This window comes from Numida meleagris, chromosome 2 (assembly GCF_002078875.1).
Source record: "Numida meleagris isolate 19003 breed g44 Domestic line chromosome 2, NumMel1.0, whole genome shotgun sequence".
Lineage (NCBI taxonomy): Eukaryota > Metazoa > Chordata > Aves > Galliformes > Numididae > Numida > Numida meleagris.
The window spans coordinates 116,240,337-116,266,601 of NC_034410.1; the positions used below are offsets into that span (position 1 = coordinate 116,240,337).

General features: G+C 38.5%; 1 protein-coding gene across 4 annotated transcripts in view; it reads left to right on the forward strand.

Moving 5' to 3' along the window:
* KCNB2 (potassium voltage-gated channel subfamily B member 2) overlaps nt 1-26,265 on the forward strand; it is a 177,474-nt gene that overhangs the window by 121,107 nt on the left and 30,102 nt on the right. The window contains exon 2 of one of the 4 annotated variants that reach the window (XM_021388107.1): nt 1-38. The exons of the other annotated variants lie outside the window; for them this stretch is intronic. Coding sequence (XP_021243782.1) covers nt 1-38 — 38 coding nt within the window. The remainder of the gene's footprint in view (nt 39-26,265) is intronic. 4 annotated transcript variants of the gene reach the window in all.

Here is a 26,265-nt window from a genome sequence, read left to right on the forward strand (position 1 = left end):
CTGATCCAAATGAAAAATTGATCCCTGTTCCAAGAAAGGTAATCTTCCTGCCTCTATTATTTTATTCTCTTCACAATCCTTCAATCATAAGCCACAGTATGAGATAAGAAATTAATGAAACATTGAAAAAAAATCCTTTGAAAGTAGTCAGAGCATTGGAAAACTGGACTAGGTTTTGGAAATACCAGGATAAATTAGAAAATTCCATTTGGTTTTAATGTTTCATTAAAAGATTGCTCTTATCATTGTCATTATGACATAACGTATTGCTAAATGAACTGAAGAAATAACTATCACATGACCACAGGACAGGATAAGAAATGGTGACCATCCTTAGTCAAATACTTTTCAATTATAGAAGCTCCTAGATGCTGAAAAGAAGGTCATATAAAGCCATCAGGAAAGAAAGGATTTTTGCACTTAATAGCTTATCCTTTTTTTTCACACTGTTCTGATTGATCTAGTAAAAGAGATCATATCTCCCCACAAACGTTGTGCCATGCATCTGTAGACTGTCACAGCAACAGTAGCTCCACTGCTTCATCACGTAATACATTAATGATTTTCAGAACTGTAACACCTCAGGATAAACTGTCATAAGACAAAAATGTGATTTAACACTGTGGAATTGGAGGTGGAGGAGGGTCCTTTTTATTGCTAGGAATCTAATAGCAATGATATTCAAGTCACAAATCATTTGCTGGGTAGAAGACTCCCTGGGCTTAATGGATAGCAGAACTACTGCTCCCTGAATTTGCTCTGCTCGATAGGCAGCATTGCTTCTTTCCAAAGCTCATTAGATAGAACTGCCATTTTGTCTGCCTTAAAAAAAAAAAAAAAAAAAGTCAACGTTGTGAGAACCAGAGGGGAGGCAGGGCTGAGGGATTTGGCTTTTGATCTTTGGAGGAAGCAGATGTTAAGTTTCTGATTGAAGCCTAAAACCTCCTTCCAACAGCTGTGAATGCTGGGACACATTCCCAGTGCATTGCAACTCTGCCAAAAGACACTGTCTTCCCAAGCTTGCCTTTTGCTGTACAGGGCTGTGATTTGTTAGCTCACTTCTAGAGAAGAGGGCAATCGAGGAGACTCTGTAGGTGTAAGGTGTCTTTACAGTCATTTTCACACCCATTCAAACAGGCTTCCTGTGTATTTCAGTGGACACAGGGCTCGTGCATTGATACCAAAGTGCTTTCTCCAAAAAAAAAATTCTGAGAAAATGAAGACTATCCCTTTTCTGAGCAGGTGTATTAACGAATGTATGAATTGTATTCCCATACTGCTTGTGATATTTTAGAAGGAGCAAAATCCTTTTGCTGCTGAAGATGCTTCCCCAGAATGGTTTCAGAGAGCAATGCTAGAAAGAATTCCTCTCTCCAGGATAAAACAGGTCTTTGCTGTTTTAAATAGATAGTCTATGGTGATGTAGTTTTCATAGCAACTTTGTGGACTGAACTTTTTTTTGCTTCTGCGGGTCTTTTTGAGGCAAACTGAAGGAAACCTGTAATTTTCTGATTCTTTGTTGGACCTAAGACTGTCAGGACCATTTTTGAATCAGCCATGTGACTTGAAATAGAAGAGATTGATCATTGCTTCTTACCAGCACTGACTGATGGTGCCCACAGAGCAGTCAGATGGCTGTGTTATAGAAGCATATTGAAAAATCAGTTACATAAGAAAACACATTGTAATCACAGAATCATAGAATCATAGAATGGCCTGGGTTGGAAAGAACCTCAAAGATCATCTAGTTTCAACCCCCCTGCCATGGGCAGGGTTGCCAGCCACTAGACCAGCCTGCCCAGAGCCACATCCAGCCTTGCCTTGAATGTCTCCAGGGATGGGGCATCCACAACCTCCTTGGGCAACCTGTTCCAGTGCGGCACCACCATCTGAGTGAACAACTTCCTCCTAATATCCAACCTAAATCTCCCCTATCTTATAATAGTTATTTGTTTCAATGCAAGAAATAAGAACTTGTTTGCTCAAAACAAGTGATTGCATTAATAGAGATGGCATAGATCCATAGATATTTTGCAGCAAGAGTTGTTTACTGTTTACTGTTGTTACTGTTGCATAGGCTGGTATAGCAGGACTTCAGTACCAGTTCAAAATGCACAAGATTATCACCATTCCTCTACCTCATTTTGCTATTATTGCTACTATCTGAGGTAAATTAAATAATTATTATTAAAAAAAAAAAAAGATAAAAGTAGCATTGGAAAAGTTGAGGGTGATGTTCAAAAATGCCTTAGGTCTCAAAGTAGAAGTGTGTGTTCTTAATACAGAGTTCTTGTTTTACACAGTTGGGCTTGTTTTGATCCGTTTAGATCCTACAGCTGCTCAGAGGACTGTGACAGGGATTCTCATAAACCTGAGCAATGAATACAGTAAAGTTCAATCCACGAAGCTACAGTTGGAGTCTGACTTCAAGCTGACTATTTGAACTTCGAGATTCATTCCTGAATTAGGTAGTCAGATGTTTCATTATCCCAAACCTCCTACCTCCTGCATCTTGCCTTATTTTCTCCAGAACACGTTCTCTCAGGAACTTTCTTCCCACACATTCTGTGCTTACAGACAAAGCCTCCCCGTTTCTGAAGGTGTGCTAGCCTATGAACAGACGGATTTTCATACAAAGCTGGAAACTTGCTGGATTTATAGACTCTTCACTAGATCTTGACTTTATTCCACAGCTATATCTGTCAAAACCCATCACAGAAGTACTTCTAGAATAGAAAGAGACTGCTTTCTATTCTATTTATCAAGTACTTCAGCCCATCACTGGCAAAAGAAGAGAATAAAAGAGTTTGTTATTGAATCATAAAGAACACGTATTGTTGGCGTGGCTCAGACAAATTGCCACTAGTTGTGTTATTAGAGAAGACAATTTAGACCAAATTGAGTTCTTGTATTTGTGTTGAGGTTATGATTGATGTAGCACACTATTACATCCTGCAAACTTAACATCACTCAGAATACATATATATACGTATGTGTACACTCAGACAGAAGCATTTTATTTTATTAGGAGTGTAGTGATTACGATAAAACAGGTTTTACATGCTAATACAGTTCCACCTAAACTGTTCGCTGTAAATTCTGGTAAATGTGTAGGAAAGAAAAAAAAAAATAAAACAATGCCACTCATACTTTCTATCTCTAAAAAGACCTTTTCAAAAGAAAGGGAAATAATTTATTTGTAGTTAAGAGAAATAAAAATTTCTAGAAATTGGCTCATAATTCAAAATTCCATTCTAGATTAGGATTTTTGGTAGTTCATAATTCTTTTTGTCAGATCATTTTCAAAAATGCAGCTTTCGAGTTTGTTTCTGACCACAGTACAATAACGTTACAACTTTTCACTTGGTCCATCCCTTTTCAGAAGTAAAAGTGCTTTTGAACTTCATTGCCAAGTTTATCTTACTCTCAGAGAACTAAAGGAACAGGTATATTTGTGCAGTGTACACAGTTAACCAGGAAAGTTAAAATATGAATAACTGAAATTATGTTATACAGAGAACTATATCAAATGGATAAGAAATAAAGTAGATACATTTTTATATTATTTCATGCACCGAGTGAGTTAAAATAAAGAAAATTAATAGATTAAGGTAAATATGGAAAGTAGGTAAATAGGGAAAAAGTAACAGCAGCAAAAATAGCATTGTTCTTGATACTGATTTTTTTCCCAGCCTGTACTGGCAAACTGGTTGTATGAGATAAAAATATTTCATGTAATTTCACATATAGTATATATTAAACATAAAGAAAATATTAATCTACCTATGCAACAAAATAATGTACAGATCCTGTAGTTAGGATTGCACTGCTGTGTGTATGGCAATCCTCTACAGACCTTGGGAGTTCTGGAGAGCAGCTGGGATACTGGGATGCAGTCTTGTATACACATACAGTAATAAACATATTCTTTGGATTCATTGTCCATCCTTCCTCAGTAAATAAGGGACTGTTTCATAGATTTTATCCATATGTTCATCAGAGCAACGTGTGCTCCTCTGTATTCTGCCCTAATGCTTTATTAGGGAGTACCAAAATACCACTAGTTGACCACGATATGGGGCCTGTGATTTGGTATCTCAGCTAGCTTTAGACGTCTGTAAACAAACTGCCCTTGGGTGTGATGCAACAGCCTGCCAGCAGGAGTCCCAGACTTCATTTGTTATGCAGAGAGTGTCCATGCAAAGCTGCTAGTGTCTGTTGTTATTGCTGCCATAAATACTCTGTGGAGATAGGTCAGATTATTGGACAAAAAAAAAAAAGATATAGCAGGTTGGAGAAAATCTCCTCTACTTGGAATAAAGGAGAAAGAGGCCATGCAGTTCAAGAGCTGGTGGCCACAGTTTTGTTTTCAGCAGGATCCTACACACTGAGGATGTGTGAGGTGCCTCTGAGCAGCTTCTGAGGGCGTTAGGAGTGTGCCTTGATGGCATGTACATCTGCCCCCGGGACCACAGGGTGAGAAGACCCATCCTACCCACTATTAGGAACAGTGAACAGCAGAGTAGAAACAGTATGTATGTCTTCTCTAAATATGTCTTCTTTGTGAAGTGAGACAGTTTCTTGAGAATGGAATCTTTAAGCAAATGAGTGTAGCAACTTTTTTCATTTAGATTATTATTTTAAGTTATTTCTCATGAAAAGGCCTGCTGGTCACTACTGTCTAATCACATAAAATGTATCAAGAAGATCTCCTTGCTATACTTTTCTGATTAAAAGATGTTTATTGCTTATTATTCAGGAAACCTGAATAGTAGTGCTTTGGAAATTGCATTTGTTTTTCATTCTCATTAACATTGTACTACAAAGGGGAACAAGTAACTTCTACCTTTCCCTTGTAACATGTAACTACTCTTTCTGGTATGGCACCATAAAACACATTGCATGACTTTGTTATACCCATATCAAATGTGAACTGTGAGTCTAAGCAGCAAGACTGTAAACCATGGAAAGATTTTACACTAAGGAATTTACATACATTATATCCATGATTCATACTGCTCCCAGCAGAAAGTCCCATTCAGTACACCAGTCAGGAAAGACTAACACCTCACACTGTCAGAGCCTCAGGAAAATTGCTATATTTAGATCCCTAAATTATAGGATGCTGCTATTAGCATGAACTTCGTTATCATTAACATTATGATTAATAGTGGAAGTTAAAACTGCTGAAGAATTTAACTTACTCATCCAGAAGTGTTTTCCCAGTTTCAGCAACTGGTTATATGAGAGAGCTTGCCTACAGAACATTCTGTGTTGTGACACGGCATTTATAATATAATTATAATAGTAGAGCCTCCACCAAAGTGAGGAAAGTTATTCCCTTTTCACCTTACCTGAGGCATTTCATAGGCCTTACTTCAAAATGTGGAAAAGCAATTATATTGAGCATTGTGCTTCAAAGTCTTTTCCTGACTGCAAAATTTTCGAGCACTACAATGACACTATGACATGCTCATTGCACCTAGCACCACAGGACTTGGCTCCTTCAGAGGCCCTGAGGCATTATTATAAAACAAAATGTCTCATCAGTCATGTTTTATATCAAGATATATAGATCTACCTCGTATTTTGCACTTCAGCTCATGGATTTCTGTTTCTGGTACTTTTTCAAAATCAAAGAGAAAATTTTTCAGGGTCATGGACAAGATGAAATGAGCATTATCCTTGTGGGATATGATTCTGGGCCAAAAATTAGTGATTTGACCTATTGTTATCTTGCCATTTGGAAAAAAAAAAAAGCTATTTGAGAATCTGCAGTGTCTGGCAGATATTTGTCCACATCATTATTTAATAGCCAGGAGCATAACAAAAATGTCTTTTCATTTAAGCAACATTTATCAGCTGGTGCTTGGTGACTGCCCCGGGCTCCAAAAACTCTGAGCAGCTCATGTTTAATCAAGAGCATTATGCATTATGAAAGCAGCTTGTATTTTTAAAGTTAACTTTATCCTGGTCTGAGGAGAGGACAGTGTCCTACAAAAGTGTGGCCTGATGAATTCCCTCTGTACATCCCACTGACAGAAAAACTTCTTGAAATTACTGAAGGAGTTTAAAGCCTTTACCCCTTAAATGCAGGCCTGTGTAAGAAGAAGAGTGTCTCCTGCTATTAATCCAGAAACACCACCTCTTCACCAGCAGGATAATTTGCTTTTAAAAAGCCAGGGAGGCCAGTTTGAATGCTGTAACAGAGAAACATTTCTTGGGCTTCCCAGTTCACCCAAAGTGCAATCCTTTTAGCACTGGCTGTCTTCAAGAAAAAGCCCTGCTGTTCTGTTCTGTCCGAGCTACTGGGAAAGCAGCAGAGATCTTGAGAAGCATAAAGAACTCTCAACACAGTGATCTTCTTATTATAAGTTCCTCCATTTTAGTCTTCAAGGCTAGGCCAGGGCCTACAGGCAAGCCTGTCTGGGTAGGGTCCATGGCAAGGCAGGGTAGGACTGTGGGGACCTGGAGGCCAGCCCTTTCTTGGCCTTGCTGGGCCAGGGGCTGAGGACCCCAAGGGCTGACATGGGGTCCTGGGCTCTGGTCAGGGGAGGGGAATGCTGTGGGTGGGCGGGGACAGGCAAGGCTAAGGGTGCCCATGGGCCCCTGATAGATTTATTCAATCTCTGTGATAAAGAAGAAAGTATGAAATCGGCGGAATCTGAAGTAAAGAAAGAGGTTTCACTGTGAAACTTTCAATGTGAGGAGCAAAAAGCAACGCATGTTTTGAACAGTCACAGATATTAAGAATTTTTATCAAACTGTGTTTCCTGCAGCCATTGATATTGAGCAGTTGTACACATAAAAATATGTGCTTCATTCCTTTCTAGGTTTGTCTAAAGCTCGGCTATGTACTGTTGCTTTTGTAGTCAGCAGTTTGGATTTTCTTTAAATAAGGTGTTTGTCAAGAGACCATCAGTGAAATTATAAGAAGCAGGAAGAGACATGTTGGGGAACACATTAAGAATGATGATGTGAGCCTCAGCTGCCTTGGACACCGTGATGGCATTTGTATGTGAGGACAAGGGACATAGAATAATGCTTTAACAGACAGTTTCAGAGACAAATTGCACTCCATGACAGGGTATAAATGACCAGAGATCCAGGGCAGTTGCAGTTCCAGGCCACATTTGTTTTGGTTAATATGAAACTAGACACCTCTGCTGTAACCCGGTCTTAAAGCAAAAAGCTTTCATTTCCTATACAAGCGCATGTTAATGTATGGGCTTGCTCAGAACAAGTGAGTGGTAACAATTTTCAGAGAATTCCCAGCAGAAAGTTTCCCATAGAGCAATTGTTGAAATTCATTTCATGGGCATGGACTAAGCTTGTCAAAATATTTTGACAGGAATGAATCTCAATGTTTTGGTTCAATTTTCTCTTATTTTATTTTAATTCAGATCACACCTGTCTCTTTTGTTTCATCATACCTGTCTCTTAAACAGCTTGTAGTATTAGTAAAACCTAAGTGCTTTGTGAAGGAAATGATTAACATGATCATTTTACAAATTAGGTACTCAGGACAGGAAAGCAAGGCTTTCTGATGGTTTAAAATTTTGAAACAAGACCAAGTAATGTTTCATTTCAAAAATCAGATCACTTACTTTTATTCAGATTCTGGGCAACATGAAATGCTAGTGTGTCAGAAAAATCCACAGGATGCAGTTCAGCCCTCTCATAGTATCTGTCTTCAACAGGAGGCCAGACAAGCTTAATCCAGCCGTTTCTAATATCCTTATAGTAGCTAACTCTCACTGTGTCAGTGAGATGTTTGCAGTGATAAATAACCTACACTAAAAAAAGTCATGAACCTGGGTCTCTTTCTCTCTAACAAATGGCAGAGCTGCCAAGCTTCCAGCCTGGGTTTATTTTATCAACATTTCCAATTTCTCTTTCAGTCAAAATAAGACTGTGGGACCATCTGAGCAGATAATTATGTAACTGTGAAAGTTCAGAGCACGCTGAACAAAACAAAATATGTTTTCCCTCATTTATGCAGACTAAACATATTGTTAAGGTTTTGAAGCAGTCAGTCCAAATTTTTTACAAAACACTGCAGTTTCCCAAGCAGCCTGCTAGTGGAAGAATTGCACCAAAATACTATCCTCTCTGTGAGTGCTCATCAGAGGGAAGACTGCTGAATACTTCCAGTGCCTAATTAAGTGCAGACATCTGAAAAAAATTATTTTACATACTCCAGTATTGCTAGCTGAAGCAACTTGAAATCACTGGTGAGCATCCCATAATTATAATAATTTAAAAATAATTATGTATCTGAGAAATCTGTTCTGGATCCTATTGCTTCCATTCTTTCACACAGAGGACTCCATTCAGTTGCCTAAATATAGACATCTATTATTATTTAGATGCCCTGGGCTGCATACAGGGCATTTGCATGAGTCTCACAGATGTAACGCTGGAGCAGCAACAGCGTTGTGCCTTTCTGTAGGGGGCCCAGATGGGGTCCTGTAGGGTGTTCAAAATGACACTAGAGACCTCTGTTGAGGTCACTGAATCACAGTCTGACTGTCACATTTCCAAGCTGTTCTTCACAATTATGAAGGTTAAAAGCCTGTGAAAGCTGAGCTGCAGCTTTACATCAGATACTTTGAGATGTTTGATAATCCCTGCTGTTCAAAGTAGCAGTTTCAAGACTGGCATGACCAAAAACTGACCTCTCTGAAAAGCTTTCTGTAACTATCTCCATGGTATACATTTGCTTTTAAATCCTTGTTTTTAAATGAGAGAACAGTTTTACAGACATGTTTCTGAATTGGGCTTAAAATTGATGGGTTTCAAATCCAGCCCTGCTAAGAACTTCTTCTGAATCTGCATTTTAAGTGTTCATTTCTCGTATGTTTTGACTTATGATTGCCCAGAACAAAATCCTCTATTCTAAATTTCAGAGCAGCTCAGGTCCCTTAACTTCAAGAGCAAGATGAAAGTGTTTTGTGCCTCTGAAAATCAGTGGGGGACCGAAAACATGTTTTACGCTTTCAGGTTCTAAAATACCATGTCTTCAAAATGTCAGTCTTTCAGATTACTCTTGGCTTTTTCATTTTCCATTGAATTACATTTCAACCTTTAGAAAAAAAAACACAAGAAAATCTGTGGTGGGTTTGCCAGCTTATTCACCTCCATGCTCCATTATCCCTCTGGCATTCTGATAAAATGAGTATTCCAAGGATGGACATATTCTGGGGAGTTTTCCATTATGTTTTGATACTCATTCACATGGGAAAGAAAATGAGTTCTTGCTTTGTAACTTTTGCTATTCCAACCCAAAACATCTGGGGGAGGGCAGGAAGGGGTTCAAGATCTTTGTTTTTCATTTTATTTATTCTTATACTGTAATCATACTCAAACCAAAACAGAAATGAACACTTAGTGATTTGGTGTTCTACATCTTTTCCTTGCTGGTCTTCAATGTTCTGAATGTTAAACTCTGCTACACAATGAAATCCAGCTCATGTTTACTAGGTAAGAGGACAGTAAAGAGCAAGTTTTTTGGTTGAGTCTGTTACGGAGGTCCTTTTTGCTTTGGTGTATATCCTTTATGGCACATGTATCATACTAAATTTTTTTCTTACAAATTCCAATCACTCAGCCAGCCTCTGGCTCACAAGATTAAAAAATGGGAATTTTAAATCAAATTATATTATAGTGGCGTAATTAGATGCTGAGAAGAGGAAGCCTTGTTAATTCTATTATTCTTTCTCAAGTAGCTAATATAAGGCAGCATAGTCTTATCCTCAATATAGCAGATAATCATTATTCTTAATGTAGCAAAATTGGCCTCATTTTAAACACTCATGGGCTTTGACTTCGATAAAGAGATAAGATAATAGTGATAGAAGTAATATTCCTTAAAGGATGTTTAGGAAATTCTATTAATATGGGGGCAATCTTTTCAAGGCTAAAATATGCCACATATTCAGCTTGCAGCCCTCAGTCACAAAACTCTAATGAACTAACAACACTTCTCTAAGCAATATTCTCTTTCATCTCTGGAGAGCTTAGAAAGTTGATATAGATTTTCTACTGAGCCAAGCAACTTAGAAACCAAAATATCAATATATCCACTGGGACTTTATGAATATATAACTATATGTTTTGATTTAGTAGCTTAGATTTTTCAATTTCACATTTAAAAGAATTACAGCAAAGTGAAAGAAATCATCCTGAATCAACAAGACATTTTGTTTGTCATAAAAAGATGCACCTTATTGTGTATCTGTTATTATTTTTAAAAGTAACTTGTAAATTAAATTCCTTTTAAAAAGAGGCACGGGTGTTTAAGCACAGAAGGGTGTATGTAAATGCCTCATGATGTTTACAAAAATGTGTGAATGTTACATTTCCACATGATAATTGCACCTCAAATGGATACCTTTGAAAATTTCCTCAGTGAGTATTCTTTCATTTTCTGCTTCTTTATACATCTATACTAAGGTCACTTAAAGTCTATCCCAGCCATATAATAAAGAAGCTTTAAAAAAATAGAACAAATGTTTATTTTCACAGTGCATTAGAGATAATCTGAGTATGAATCCTACAGGCTCTGAAGAGATCAAACAAAATAGGTCTTTTTGTTTTAATTTTTAACTAATACATTATTCTCTTGTGAAGTAGTTAAAGAGATAGAAAAAGAGACATTATTTTGAAATTTTATAAATTGTGTTAACCAGAGAAAAATATACTTGAGGTCTGTTTTTGAGAACTTAGAGCAATTCCTTCATCTTTTGCTTGGCCTTCATGTGATGCTGCACACGGGGTACTTTTTTAATGTTGGTGCTTGATTAGTGCAGTCCCTTTAATCTCACAGTGTTTTATAAGAGAAAGAGCAGATTTAAAGGTTAAGGGTTTCAGTTACCAAATGTAAATAATACTAGACATATGGAGGTGTCTCCAAAAGTAATGTCTCCTATTTACTTCTGTGGAAACTACAACAGATGCAAAGAGCACAGCACTATTTGATAGAGCAAATTCTCAGCTAAAAAATACTGTTTTTCAGCACCATCACCACCATTAGCTGTGCATTTTCACCAGGGATGTACAAGAGCCTTCATGCCACACTCATAAAAATTTGCACCAGTGGAGGTGATCCACTGTTGCTTTTGCTACTGCTGAAACTCACCATCCACCACCTCACTGGGCTCACATCCACTGTTTGGTCTCCATAAACATTCAGGAAGCATCGATGAATGTCAGTGGGTGCCATTTTTTCCAAATGGAGAAGTTCAGTGCTCCATCCATACTTCCATGTCAGACACCATTTTGTCAGACTGCCCCTCTGCCACCATCTGTCACATGGCAACAAAACATAATGGAATATTGGTGGGAAGGTTCAATCCCTGCTGCCATATCACCAACAACTGTTGTGGGCCAACATAATAAAATAGGAAGCATTACTTTTGGAGGAGGCCTAGTATAACAAAACGTTATGCAGACCTCCATCTGCCTGCCCTTTCTATGTAAGTTCTTTTTTCCAAAAAGAAATGTACAGATTTATTGTAATAAACATTGTGAATTATACTTCAGAACTAATGCCAAGCCATGATAATTCCCTTTAAATAACAAGTGTCAAAAATGCTTGGAGTGAATAACTTTTTTTTTTTCTAGAAATAGTCTCGGTAGCTGAAAAACATCAGACGAAATTGTCTCTTATTCCTAGTGTTCCCTCGCCAGAAGAATTTTACTCTAATGTCACCACTAATACTAATTGCCTTTCACCTCTGTGCTCTTTAAATGAATCATAATTTCTGACAACAGAACAGATTGCCTGGATATGTTTGGGTCCTTAGCAGCTGGTGGTGCTGGGGATGCCTGGGGAATTGCTTGGGGAGACTCCAGTGGTGGGTGAGGAGGCTGGTAGTGAGCAGAGGTGGAACCCACACAGCCCCCAGAGCAAAAACCTGCCCAGGCTGCATGGCTGGGGGCATCAATGCTGCAGCTTCTCCCTGGTGTTCCTTGGGGTTTTTTGACCTGTCTGGTCCTCTGCAAAAAAGCCAAAGACCAGAAAAAGTCCAGATGAATACCACTCTGATGTGATAAGTTCAGTTATTTGAGGAAAAGTTCGTGGCCACTCGGTTTTGCTGACATTAATCAAAACAAAGAACTGACTTCTGTAGTCTGAAGCACATATGTGCTAAAATTGCCAGTGGGCGGTGTGAGACATTTTGCTGTCAGAAAGAATGATTTTCCAAAAGTACCATGCTTCATTCTTTTGCCTCCAAGAAATTGTTTCCATACATCTCCAGCATCTCATGAAAGAAAAAAAAATTATACTTAAAAGTTATGCTACTGAGGTGTTTCCCTTCAGTTCTCCTGCTACTTTCTGGAAAGGCTTGGACTGAAGAGGTTGGTAAATCTGAATCAAGTTGAGCAGAATGGGTTGAAATCTGCCACATTGTCTAATACAACTAGATCCTCTTCTTGTGCAACCTGAAAGTACAGTGTAAGCTTATTGAAGTCTGGGTAAAAAATCTTTTTTTTGTCTTAAACTGTGAGATCATCAGATAAGAGACTGTTCTATTAAGGTCATCCTGGAAAACCTTTACCTAGCATATTTTTATCGTGATACGGTGAGAACAAGCACTTGGAATATAGGTATTTCAGGATCACTGTTATTTGGCTGGCCTAAACATCCAAAGAACCACAAGTTCCACCAAACAAGTTGCTTCATGAATAGGTAGAATTTGCTTTTTCTTCTTCCATATTTCAGTAACTATTCCTCACTGTAGATTTCATCTGTCCAGTCTTCAGGGGTGCAGTGTAATGCCATAGATCTTTCCAAATGGTGAGATACTGGTCTTTTCCTAAAAAACATTGAATATCTTTCTACACAGTCATTTGTAAGTGAATTAGTAATGTGCAATAAATCTTAAGTCCATTTGCTGCCATTCCTCTATTGATAATAATAGAATGTTTTGAAGTCTACACTGGCTAAAGCCAGAAATCACCTCACATGCCCTCATAGCACAAGATTCTGATCTGCCAAAACCTCAGTTCCATAGATGAGCAGGTCTCATCCTCGGGGTGTGCTGTTGCATGGCTGTGCAGATGCAAGGGTTTGGGCAGAAATTTGACTGGTTCTGTCAGAATTCTGCCAGCAGCTCTGTGGGGGAATAGTTGCTGTCTCCTTAAATATCAAGGCTTGTCTCCTTGTAAGTACCATGGAAAAGGGGTTGTATGATCGCTGTGAGTTCTTTTACCAAGCAAGGGTTTGTTTGCCCCTAATGCTAGTCTAGTAATCTGCCTTGCTCTCGGAAGACACATTCAAGAATAAGATGGAATTGCTCACTGTTAAGAGCCATCTGGCCTTTTCTTATGGAAGGTGGGCTACGCATTAGGAAAGGAATAAGTCCTGTTTAATAAGAGAGACGTTAAAAAACCTATATACCTGCTTGTAATTGATACTGAAAAGCAGAAGACAAACCTAGGTGATTTCTGTAACTTAATATGGTTCAAGGGCACTTCTCTTTATTGCTCCTATTCCAGAAGTCAAATGCTTCTTGCATCAATTATAAGAAAAGCTAATGAATGAAGAAAGCATAAAGTCAGAGCAGGACAGGGAAGCTATTTATAAGTGCTTGTCTTAATCCCTTCCTTCACTCTTTTTCTTTCCTCCCTGCCCTCCTGCTCCTCAGCCTCTAATAACTCTGCATATTATTTTCTTCCATGAGTTTTACATCTTAACCTTCTCTCTGTTGGCTCTCTCTCTGTTTTCAGACTGTATTTATTGTTGAATTGAAATACCTTACTATCATGCATTAAGCACTATATCTAAAAGCTGACAAGCAGTGTTTGTTCTCCTATCCTTTCCCCAGAGGTAGAAATGAGCACATGTGAGTTTTTGAAAACTCACATACATTAACTAAGAGACATTGTTAGTACCCATGAAAGAAAGCAAAGTGAAAGAAATGTGCTTTTTATGTGGGCTTAAAGGTGTCTGGTATTCTTATATCTAAATGTCTCAGTGTGCCAGCCCCATTCTTCATGGAGACAAGCTTTAGCCACATTGTTCCTTTCCTCCAGGTAAGAAAAGTTGTCAGCTGTATACATACTTGTATTTTTGTCAATCTTGTGAATACTCCATTTCAGCCTGGATATGCTTTAGCAACGAAGACGGAGACCTTCACTCGGGTCTGCATTGTACAGAGAACAGTGTAAAGCACAGTGGCCAGGCTTGACAGTTCTGCAGTGGCCCTGATGGTGAGGTCCTGGTGCATCCTTCAGTGCTAAAGCTTGTTTTGGAGATATCAGGTTGTTTCATAGCCTATGACGAACAAAGGCCTAGAAACTGAATTTGGACAGTAAATCATAAGCATGGCACTTAGCTCTGGTCTGCACAAATACTTGCACTGATGCAACAAGATGGAAACACTGAGCCTGAAGCACACCAAAGTATGTTTTTGCTGACAGACTTCCACTCTTTTAAGTAAAGAAGCTTTAAAATACACTCTTAAATTTAACTGGTGAAAGTTACATAGGTGCATAGGTACATAGATCTGCAACTGCCATTCCCTTAACATATCCATTGTTTTTGCGTTAAGTCTTCGGTTTCCACATTGTATTTAGTATTTCTTTTTTCTTGCCATATTGCTGTGCTGCATCATTACCAGACTGAATCTCAAGTATTCATTAATTCCCAGAAAGCTACTATCTATCCAAGGACATACTTGTTTCCTCATCAAATGGATTGTAAAACAATTACTTTGTTCTGTTTTTCTTTATTTTTACTGCTTTTCAGTTAAGTAAAGGTGGATCAGATCATAAAAGAGAAAACTAAATGAAAGTCTCATCTATCTCAGTTCAAGTTTTATGTCAATCTAACTGCCATACTAAAAACATAATGCAACATTTCAATGTTATGAAAAGACTATAGTCTCTCAACAAACTGCTCTCTCTTTTCTTTATCATGGATAGTTATTTAAGATTACCCGTATGGATCCATCATTAATTGGAGGAAAAAGGGAGCACTTAACTCATTTCCCCAGTATTTTCATTTTTTTTTATTGTGTCTCTCATATCCTTTTTTTAATTTTTGTGCGTGAGACTCTAACTTCATTCATACTTTACAAATGTTATGTCCTCTCACTTTCATGTTCTTTAATTGTATCTGAAGAGTTTGGATTAGTTCTATCAATTCTCTTTGTAATGTTAAGTACTCAAATTAGGTATTTTCATATATATTCACTTCCAGTAAATGTAAACCATCCTCTTCAATCTATTAGTTGAAATGTAAATTTTTGAAGCCAGTTACTATTCTAATCATACTATAACTTCCTAGTTAAAACATATTATGGTACTGTATAGATAATGAATACAGTACAGTGTTACTTTACATGGCTCTACTTTTCCATGGCAATGCGATCTTGAACAAGTAAAAAAGGCATCTTGCTCGCTCCCTTCCTCTTTTCTGCAGGATGAGTTTGTGGGTATTTTTCTCAAGAAATTTGGTAAGCTTATCTTAATATAAGCTAGCCCTTTAGGATACAAGAAGATTGAGTCTGTGACTGCCATGCTTTAATCCAGAGTCAGTGGGTTTCTTCCAAACACAAAGCTGAGAAACAAAAGAAACAGAACTTAAAACATGGAAAGGTTCCCAAGAACTGAGTGTGACAGTTCTCTTTGACTGTGATAGGGTTTGTTGGCCTCTCTTTTAGATACATGGGGGTGAACTACATTTATCTTCCCGGCAGCAGGACATAGGAGGAGCTAGAGGTTCTACAAGCCACAAGGACTTTGCTGCTTCTCTCCATTTTCATCTGTGTTGCTGCAACTCTCTAGCACCTGGGCTGGATCATATGAGCTGAAAGAGAGATCATATCTTTGCGAACAAAATTGATTATATCTTGTCTTAGTATTGAACAGTGAACCATGCGGGGATGAAAAATCTTCAGTTTCTCTAGACTGTTCTGCTAGAGTCTTTTATATGGCCCTCGGCAAGTCTCTTGCTGCAGCATCCTACATTTTTGGCAGCATTTGTAAAGAAGTAGTCCTACAATCTTGCCCAGTCTTGTGCAGCATGTCTCTAAGTAGAGGGCTTCAAACATGAGCGCTAGACTCTGGACTCTTTTATACCACTTGACTTTGGGAAGCCTTTGAGCTCTCAGTAAGCATTTCCTTTACTTCTAGGCAATATCCTATAACACAGCAATGTACTTTTTACAATGATCATTTTTATTTTACTAATTTTTATTACTACGTTAAGGTTATATGAAGAACTTCTGTTCAGTCCAGCACCTGTTACAGTCTCACCACATTTGACTTTATCTTTTTAAAGCCCTTTAATAAGTCATATTAAAGCATTTATTAAGGTGATTTAAAGGTAATGGGTAACTAACTTTGGATAGAAAATCAGAGGCAGTGTGTTTTGAAAAATCTGAAAGGGATTGAAATGATCATTGTAAAGGATAACTAAATAAGGAGAGGACAAGAACCTTGAAAACTGAACTTTCAGGGAGGCAAAGTGAAATTTTCCAGTATTTCAAAGGTCAACAAATCTGGAACAAATGTTTTTTCCAATGGGAAATGTTTTCTTCACTGTCACATTTACTTCAGCTCGGTTATTGCTGTTGGAATTATGTTATTTGTAATGCAGAAAGTGCTCTCGCGACAATAATTAGCTATTCAGGGAAAATAGCTTACACCCTTTCAGAGTGTATGTAATTAGAATGAAGGAAATAGATTCATCACTATGGCTGCTGTTTCATTACTGAGTAATCATTTGTATCTCAACACACAAGTCTTAGGAAAATGACTGTCTGTGGTCAGATATGGTAATGTCCTCGCATTTACATTAGAGTGTTTTTAATAGCATGCTTTTTAAGATGGGAAAATAAATGCAGCTGAGTTTTGGGTTCCTTGGGCTACTAAGAGATTGGCTGAGTTTAGAAAATCATAGCATTTTGTCGTTTTGTAGATAGGAGAACATTAAAAGAGATTTCAACAAGGAGCACACATTTGGTGCTTTATATGTCTTTCTGTCAAAGGAGATGCCTCTCATTAGAATAAAAGCTGCCTGGCAGCTCTGGACTTCAGACTTCAACTTAGGTGTGAGATGCAAAAGCACTGTCCTGCTCTCGGTCTTGGGTGTGCATCCCAGCTCCATCCTGACTACTTATCAGGATGAGTCTGCGGTGTCCTGCGTCACAAGTACCCTGTGCCTTGATTTCCACCAGAAGAAATTCTGGTTGTTCTCTGAGACAGGGCTGGCAGAGTGGCAGGACTGCAGGGCACACTGTAGCACTCTTATGCTGGAGTTCAGACCTTACTTTGCTGTTCTTAAGCTCTGGTCTGCCTTGTTTCTTTAGAGAAAGCTTAGTGCTACAGTTCACATAGGGTCATTCTGCCCACGTGCAGTCTCTCCAAGGAGGCTTTCAAGTAGAAAGACAACAAGAGAGTTTAGGTACCTCCAGATAATTCTTTAAGCACTGTACTTTTAAAATCATTTTGGGCTTCAGTACAAATATCTATCTAAATCTGGTTGCAGGTACTTTCCTTTGGCACTGGCCATGTGCTTCAATTCACCTCTAATATCCACTCTCATACACAGTACAACTGAGTAAAACTCGTGAATGCATTTTGCTTCAGAAAAATACTTACATCCCATTGATTCCAGAGAAGCTCATGTACCTCCCTTACAGCATACTTGCTCGAGTGTGTTGTTGCATTGATACACCATTAGTAGTGAAGCCCAATAGCAAAGATTAGCTTAAACCAAAAAGACAAAAAACACTTCAGGAGATAGCTATGAGTCTTATGGTCTTTCTAAAGTGAGCATAACTTAAAGAGGCTGAGAGGGGAATTTGCGCTTTGTTTGGAACCTTTATTCATACACAGAGGTCTTTTGACCTAAAGGATCCTCTCCTCTTTGCTTGTAATATTGAATGTCTACTGTGGCACTAATATTATGCAAAATAGAATTTAGTGTTTCTGATCCTTAGAGCCCTTAATCTTGTGCAAAATAGTCTGTTTCACGGAATAGAAAACTTTTAACTTTTTGTGTACTGAAAAATATAGTGTGAACATGGGAGCATGCAATGAGTTGGAAACTTATTCCTGTTAGAAGATGGATAATTTTGGAGAGGTTTGATTTGAGCTATTTTTCTGGATAGTAAAGGATTCATATACCTTATTCACACAACTGCCAATCCTCTTTTGGGAAGTCGGGTGCTAATCTCAGCTACTTGTCCTGTGGCAACTGTAGGGTCAGCTTTCACCAGAACTACTGTGTATCACTGGTTCCATCATCCAGCTGCTAGATTCTCATTTCTGTAGTGCTCCTCCTGTTTGTCACCTTGAGGAATTCCTTCCTGCCAAGGAGCAAAGGGGCAACTGGTAACAGGACCAATAATAAGAGACTGAAAAGAGTAAGTTACAAATGCTTCTTTCAAAGAAACTGGCACAATAGATATTTTCCTATCCTAAGCCTGAAATGAAAATGGCAAGCATGTAGCATTTTCTAGCAGGTGAGGAAAAGTCTGAATACCTCTGGGGTTAGATGCAAGGTTTCACATATTTTTTAGAGCTAAGATGATAGCGTGATTTAGCTAAAGAAGCAAATCTCATTACACAAAGTAGCTGAGAATCTGTTACACCCACAAAACAAATGAAAGCAGTGCTTTCTTACAATTGCACATTTATCACTGCCTTCACTAAATAATGTTCAAGAGTTTAAATCTTGTGTGCAAAACCAGCCCAGAACCTTGAATTTCACTTTAGAAATGAAGAGGAAACCCACTAATGAACCAGTTCAAATAATCTTGCATTATTTGTCTTTTCTTTCTTTCAGGCAGTTAGGTCTGTTCTTTGCTGCGTGGTAGTATCTGCCAATATAAAACTGTGGAGGTGGATAATAAGGCTGTTAAGGACCTTACTAAACAAGCAGATTAAAACTCTATATTTCTTTTTAGGCTTCAGATAGGCAAACAACAGAAAACTTCTAAATGAAATTGCTGGACGCTGAGGACTCTGATTCCCTGCACAAGCAAGGGTAATTGAAGCAAAAGCAAGAAGGTGTTACTATTATAATGAGAGCAGTAGATAGCCTATTGTACTGCAAGAGACATAAGAGCTTATCTAGTTTCAAAAAGGCTTGCTTAGCCTTCCACATTGAAGACTTTCTCTAGGAAAATAAGAGAAATAATTACCAGGGAGAAAGACAGCTACTTTAACCACTGGCACAAGAACAAATTTGTATACAATAGTTATCAATGAATGTAAACAGAAAACTAGAATAGCTGTAATGCCCAGGAATATCCTCCCAATAGGAACAGTGGGAACAAAAAGTGCAACCTGGTGCAGTGGAGCTCTGTTGTCTCATGAAGCATAGTTCCATTTGCCAGGAGCAGCAGGTGATCATACTCCATAACTTCAGAGATTTTTCAGTTCAGTAGTGGAGGTTCCTTCATCCCTGTGAAAGCCCATTCAAATAATTCAGCCACTTCTCAGTGACTTAATTGCTATCTGGATCAGCCTTTGAAGTTTGTTCTGTTTCCTTCGTTTCTGCCTAGACAGAAACAAGTGTAGTAGTGTGATTGTCCTTTACAGAAACATATCAACACCACTCTTTCACTCAATAGCATAGCATGCTGGTCTTCACAATATTCTGCAGCTTACATGAAAACTTGTGCACAGAACCATTCTACTGAGACTTCAGGTCTAACAAGTCTGCAGAAATACAGAGATCCATCAGTAAACATGCACCTGACTGTGCAACAGGAGAATATGGTTTGGCTGGGATGGTCCTTCTCAGCAGTAGTGGGGTTTCAGCTTTCCTCTTGTTCATTTTTCAAACCAGCATTAACAGAACCCCTGAGACAGCATGGGGCTTGATTTTGGAGAGCAGGAGAAGGGTCCTTCAGCCACCCTGCAGTGGCCAGTTAGGTGAAAGGGCAATGTCAGCATTCATGAAGCACATGGGAGAGTGGAGGGAAGAGGGAAATGAGGAGATCAAAGGCAAGAATTAAGAAGGATGGAGGTAGAGACTCTTCCTCATATGTTAGGTGGTAACTTGAATAGAGTTCCTTGAGTTCCAGCAGGAAAAGGCAACAGGACTCCAGAGACGGAAAAAGAGCTATTGATTCCCTGCTAAGACCAAATAGCAGGGCTTGCCTGGTGTGATGGGCAGTGCAGTGTGTCTCAGATCTATGGCTGGAAAAGAGAGGAGGCAATAAGGGAAGACATATAGTTCGGCAGCTGCAGTTTAACAGCATGCTCTGCCAGCTCACCAGCATTTCCAGGCATTGGTTTCTAGTTTGAAGCATGGACAAGCTGTGCTTGTGGACCCCTGACCTTCACCAGCAGCGACAGCCCTCACACAGCTGTGGAAGCACTGTCCTGCAGGAAGAGGTATGGGGGATTGAAGGCTCCATATCCTCTACCCAGGAGGATAAACTCCATAAGAGGACTTGGAGACTTACTACTTTCAGAGCTATCCACAAAACTATACACTCTGCCAAGTGAAATCTCCCCATCATTTATTTTCACAAATATGCCTACAGATTAAGTGGTTCATTTTAAAAAAGACATTGACATCCTGGAGCATGTTCAGAGAAGGGCAACGAACCTGATGAGGGTTCTGGAGCACAAGTCTTATGAGGAGTGGCTGAGGGAGCTGAGATTGTTTATTCTGGAGAAGAGGAGGCTCAGGTGTGACCTTACTGTTCTCTACAGCTACCTGAAGGGAGGTTGTGGTGAGGTGGGGATCAGCCTCTTTTCCCGTTTAACTAGTAATAGTGCTAGAGGGAATGGCCTCAAGTTGTGCCTGGGGAGATTCAGGTTGGACTTTCAGAATTAATTCTTCTCCAAGATGGTCAGGTGCTGGAATGGGCTGCCCAGAGAGGTGGTGGAGTCACCATCCCTGGAGGTGTTCAAGAAACATTTAGAGGTTTTACTGAGGGATGTGGTTTAGTGGGAAATATTGGCGATAGGTGGATGGTTGGACTGGATGATCTTAGAGGTCTTTTCCAACCTTGGTGATTCTATGAACCTATGATTCTATTTCTGCCACATCCTGTAAAGATATAATAAGAGCTTTTTACTGTTAATGATTGGGAGGTATTTAAGTACTATGAGGATGGAAGACAAAAGATGGAATAGAAAGGATTTTCTCTGCTGCTGTTTTCACCCTTTGAGTCATATTATTAATCTTTTTACATATGTCTAGCATACCAGGAAATTGTAGGAATGTTTTTTCTGGACTCAAAACCCAGTCCCAGGTTCTGATCCTTGTTAATGACCAAACACTGTCTATCAATTGTGGCAGCTATGCCTTGAGATAAGAAATAACAGAGATCAGATCTAGGGAGAAAGGTAAGAGGAGCTATTTTATTCTAGGGATGATGTACGTTAATAAGCCAAAACTTAAAATGTATATACATTCTGGGGAAACTGATGTTGGCTAATCCTCTTCTGAGAAAAGCAATGATTCATCAGAAGTTCAGAGGTTACCACTTAGTACAGAACTTGGCCCACTGTCAGTTGGAAAACCAATGTAACATGCTCATTTACCACTAGCGCTTTAGAATTAAGCGTGGCCAGGCATGTATTTCAGCAACATATCTTGATTCTTGAAAAATATTTTAAATGAAACCTCAAGTACCTAAATTGAATAACTGGATTCAGAACAAGGATTTTAAAAATGCAGTTTATTGGGAAAGATCACCTGACGTTTTCTTAACCATTTTCTTAGCCATTCCATCAGGATGGAATAAGGATAGACTGTATGCCTGCCAGTCCTAGAAGCATGGAAGATGAGATGCTATTTTGTGCACAAATCGATGAGCTAAGTAGGAAATCTCAGTTCTCCCAAACTGCCTGCAAATCTGGCTGCTAATTGACTGAATTAATCTCTGATCCTGTTTCCACAAAATTATGTGCTTAGATTAAGGAGAGGCTGGCAGTATTGTGGATGATTAAAGAATATTGCTTTAATGAACCTCGCTCAGCCATAAACAGTTTACTGACCATTAATTTTCAGAAGGAAAGGAACAGCCTCTGCACTTACAGAGAGAGGGTCAAAAAATGGCAACAAAGGAGGCTTTTAAAGAATTGCTAAAAATGTGATTAGATGCCCTGATGAACATCATAACTGTTATCCATCTGTGTATGTGCTAACATTCCTTCCCTGAAGTCCACCTTTGTTCATTATGCAGGCCATAGATTCTTCACAGATTTGCTTTCTGAAGATATTAATGTTACCTGACTCTTTTCTGAAAACTTTGTACTCCAAATATAAGATCTGTCAATGAAAAATACTCTGAGCAATACTTCAGTTGACAAAATGTAGTAGTAGGTATGGAATAAAGAACTGTTAAAGTGAAAGAAAGGTGAGTACAAGGATGAGGATAGTTCACGTTTGCTTGGAAAATATGTATATGTTAAAAATGGATTGGGATTTCCTCTTCTTTCTATATACATAGATGAATCCTGTCATCTTACAGTATTTACCTATGGAGTTACAGAGGACACTGAGAGGAAACTACTATAGGAAGGCAAAGGACAGTTAAGGGTAATTGTAATAGGATTTCTATATATAGTAAGGATGTGAAGCCACTTTTAGCACTTACTCATTCTTTCCTAGAACAGGATGACAAACTGTCTGATGTTTCTTCAGGAACATTTTAGAAGAGAACCATTTTTAAGCATCATTAGATTATTACTTAATAGAATGCCATGCATTTGATACCATTAAAACAAACTTGGAACACAGATATGAGGGTGAATTAAAGAAATACAAGAAATGGAGCCTAAAAGAGTAGGGGCAGAGCTAGAACTAGAGCTAAAGAAGTCAAGTAAGATTTCTGTATGAATTATTTTTTCTATTAACCAAACTTGGAACTCAAGTTATTTATGTATTTACTTCCAACTGCTTAAAATATATCATTCTAAAAAGATTTTCTAGGTTATGGCCTAATCACTGGCTACTGACTGTAATGAATATGTAGGGGCAGGTTATGATTTCAGAAAATTTAGCATGGAAGATTTCTGCACCAGCAAGTGACTAGGTAATTTTTATGTATCATTTGTATAGTTCCTGGAATACACAAGTTCTATACAATGAAGGAAAGGGTCAACTGCTGATCTGAAGAGGCTAAAATTCTAATGAAGTATGGCACCTGAAAGCCATCATGCACAGGATAATAGAGCTCAGGACAAGATTTTCAGTGATGACAGTGAACAGAATATATAGCTTAGCGGCTGCTTTCTTTTTACACAAACACATACAAAATTGAATCAACTAATATGCTTGTAAATAATAGCATTGAACAGAACTGTCAAAGAGAGTACTTAAAAGATATTAAAGTTTGTCATTATATCGTGTTATACAGGATGATGTTTTCAGAACTACTGAAACACCTTTCTTGAATTATTATCTGCTAAATCATGAGTAAATAATGAGGTATCCCAGTATTTGCTGAATGCAGTCCACAGTAGACATGGAGTCCTCTCTCTATTTTAGAAATCCACCCCTTTGGTATCAAACAGGCTGGTCCAGATCCTGCTGAAATGAGATTCCCCATTGGAAAGATTGTGGCCAAAGTCAATGGGAATTTTGTCAGAGAACCACTTTTCATCCACTGACTCCTAGTGGAATTGGCCATGACCTGATTCTGTAAGTTAGAAACGTAGCTTATCAGTTCATCAATTAATTTCTTGCTCCAGTTGTGCTTAGTGAAAGCCTGAAGGAAACAAAAGTCTGATCCCAACAGCTATATGTGCTATTGAGGGACAAAGCTACTCCATGAAAAAGTGCCTTCTATTGGCTGTGCATGTTTATCCTTTACGTAGCATCGCTTCAGTATTGTTAATTTTGCATTAATCATTTCTGCTTTTGAATCTCAGTCTGTGTGACATAGGACAATACATTCGATTCACCTGGGCTGCCAAGACAGAATACGCTTAGTGACATGTAAATCACACAAAATGCCTCTTCTGATGTCTGTAGCAAGAAGCTGAACAGCTAACTTCCATTGCACGGATGTGAGCTCTGCGTGCACAGTGCTGATACGCAGAGATTCAATCATCAGGCAAAGGCTTAAGGATAAATTCTCAATCAGGACTGCTCATTTTGGCTTTTAATCACAACTGGAAACAGAATTAAAACAACAAAAAAAAAAGTTTTAAAAAACAATTAACTTTCATTTATTTGTTCTCTGACGTAAATAAAATGTCAAGTATTTCTGGTCTCCAGATTTTGCTCACTAGTCTCACTAAGTCCGCAGCTGTTTTCAAATTTTTAATGTTAGAAAGAAGGCTTTTCTAAACAAGTGTACGTTGCCAAATATTAATGGTGTGGTTCAAGAAGCAGTCCAAATAGCCACCAAGCCTATGAGGAAGCTTTCTAATTTGTTAATGTTTGCTGTTCAGATCAGGGAAAGGGGAAAAATCTCACAGGTTTCATGTGAACTTCTCTTCACACAGCTTAGACTCAGCTTTCTTGAGGATAATCCCTTGCAAAAAATATCCTTTCTAGTTTTTTCACTGCTCCCTTCCCATGAGGACTGAACTCTGCAGTATGTTGTCTAATGAGAAAGCTGCCTTTCATACCTGAGATGCATGATAAGGCACAAAAGTATGAGATAGCTCCTGTTCTTGAAAGATGCAGCTAGAGGGAGAAGGGAGAGGGTGTTTTCTCTGGAGTATGGGAAACAAAGTTAGAACAGGCAGGAGGAATGACAGCTGTGACAAGCCTATCTTCAGAAGTTCTGATTGGTATGGTGGGATTGCTCTATCACACTCTGTAATAAAGTCTGGAAATAGATGTGAGCATAATGACATAGATTTCAAAGTGAAGTGCAGCATTATACTTTGTAAATATGTTTTTTACTACAAAATTGTAACACTTAGAATTCATTTTTAAATCGTCAACATAAACATACGTGTACAGTGACAAACTGTTGCTGTACAGTGACTGCAGCTGCAAGTGTAACTTCCTTGTGCAAGTGAATTTATTGGTTTGGGAAGGCATCAGACTGATGAATCTCAAAGTGCTCTATTTATCCATGAAACAAGTGACAAGCTTCTCTTCACGGAAGCCTTCTTCACATTCTCAAAAAGAGCAGTCCTGACAATCCACTTACAGCAGTGATAAATACTTAAGATACAAGGTCAGAAATGTAGTGAAATTTGTCTGGTGGCAATATTCTATTCAAGCAACTTTATATCTTTCATATCAGATGATTAATGACCTTAGGGCTTTAGGTATGTGCTGCAGAATGGCAGTTCTACAATGTAAATTTATTCTCAGGTTCAGAAAATTAAGCGTATGCTGCAGCCAATGGCAAGAAAGCTCATGTATAAGTCCATGGGGAAATATACTCCACCAGTGATAGTTCAGAAAGGACATTTCATTATTTTTCTAACCAAAAGTTGCCAAAAGTAGCTATCCAGTGAATACAGTGGTAAGCAAGGAGCTTTCAGCCCCGCTTCAAACACAGAGTACTTTAATTAACGCCTAGGTTTCTTTAACAAGTCATCTTTGTCTATACCTTGAAGGAAAATGGCATATTTTTTGTGGTGCCCCATGCCTCTGCCCAGCACTTATCCTAGCATTTTATCTTTTGAGCTGCATCTGTTCCCAGCTCATGCCTGTCTCTGCCCTTCAGAAAACACGGTCAATCCCCACGCTGTTATCTGCTGTAGCTGTTATCTGCTGGCATTAACCAGTGCTGTTGGACAGTAGGACTGAAAAGGAAGAGCTTTCTGTGGCTGTGCAGAAGTCTAGAGCCCAATTCCTTCTTTTCATGCATGAACCTCACTGCACAGGCACTTTGATCAGTTCCCCAAGACCCCTCCCACATGTCTGCATACCACAGAAGTTTTCATTCAGTTGATTTCCTCATAGCTGGTGACTTTCTAAGTGTCCTTATGAATATAGCTTCTAAACCTTTTGAAGCTTGACTATTACTGATTTACTTCCACCATATCAATAAAACTTGTGAAAAATCAGCGTTTCAGAGTTTATTATCTGTGTTATCACTTAACAAAAAAAATATAGTCTTCAGGTACAATTTATGGTAATTTTGCTGGGGCTTTGTTCTTTCTGTGCTAAAATCAATTTCTGCCATATCTAGCAAGTCATAAGGTGTGACTTTCAGTACATCATAGTAACATGCTGTTCTTGTACATGGAACGTAAAGCTGCTCTTCAGAGTGGGATATTTTCAGCACTAAAATAAAAACAAAAATTATCCTAACTGCTTTCCATGTGTTACATCACTTACTTCTGACCTACTCTTGTCCTTTTATCCAT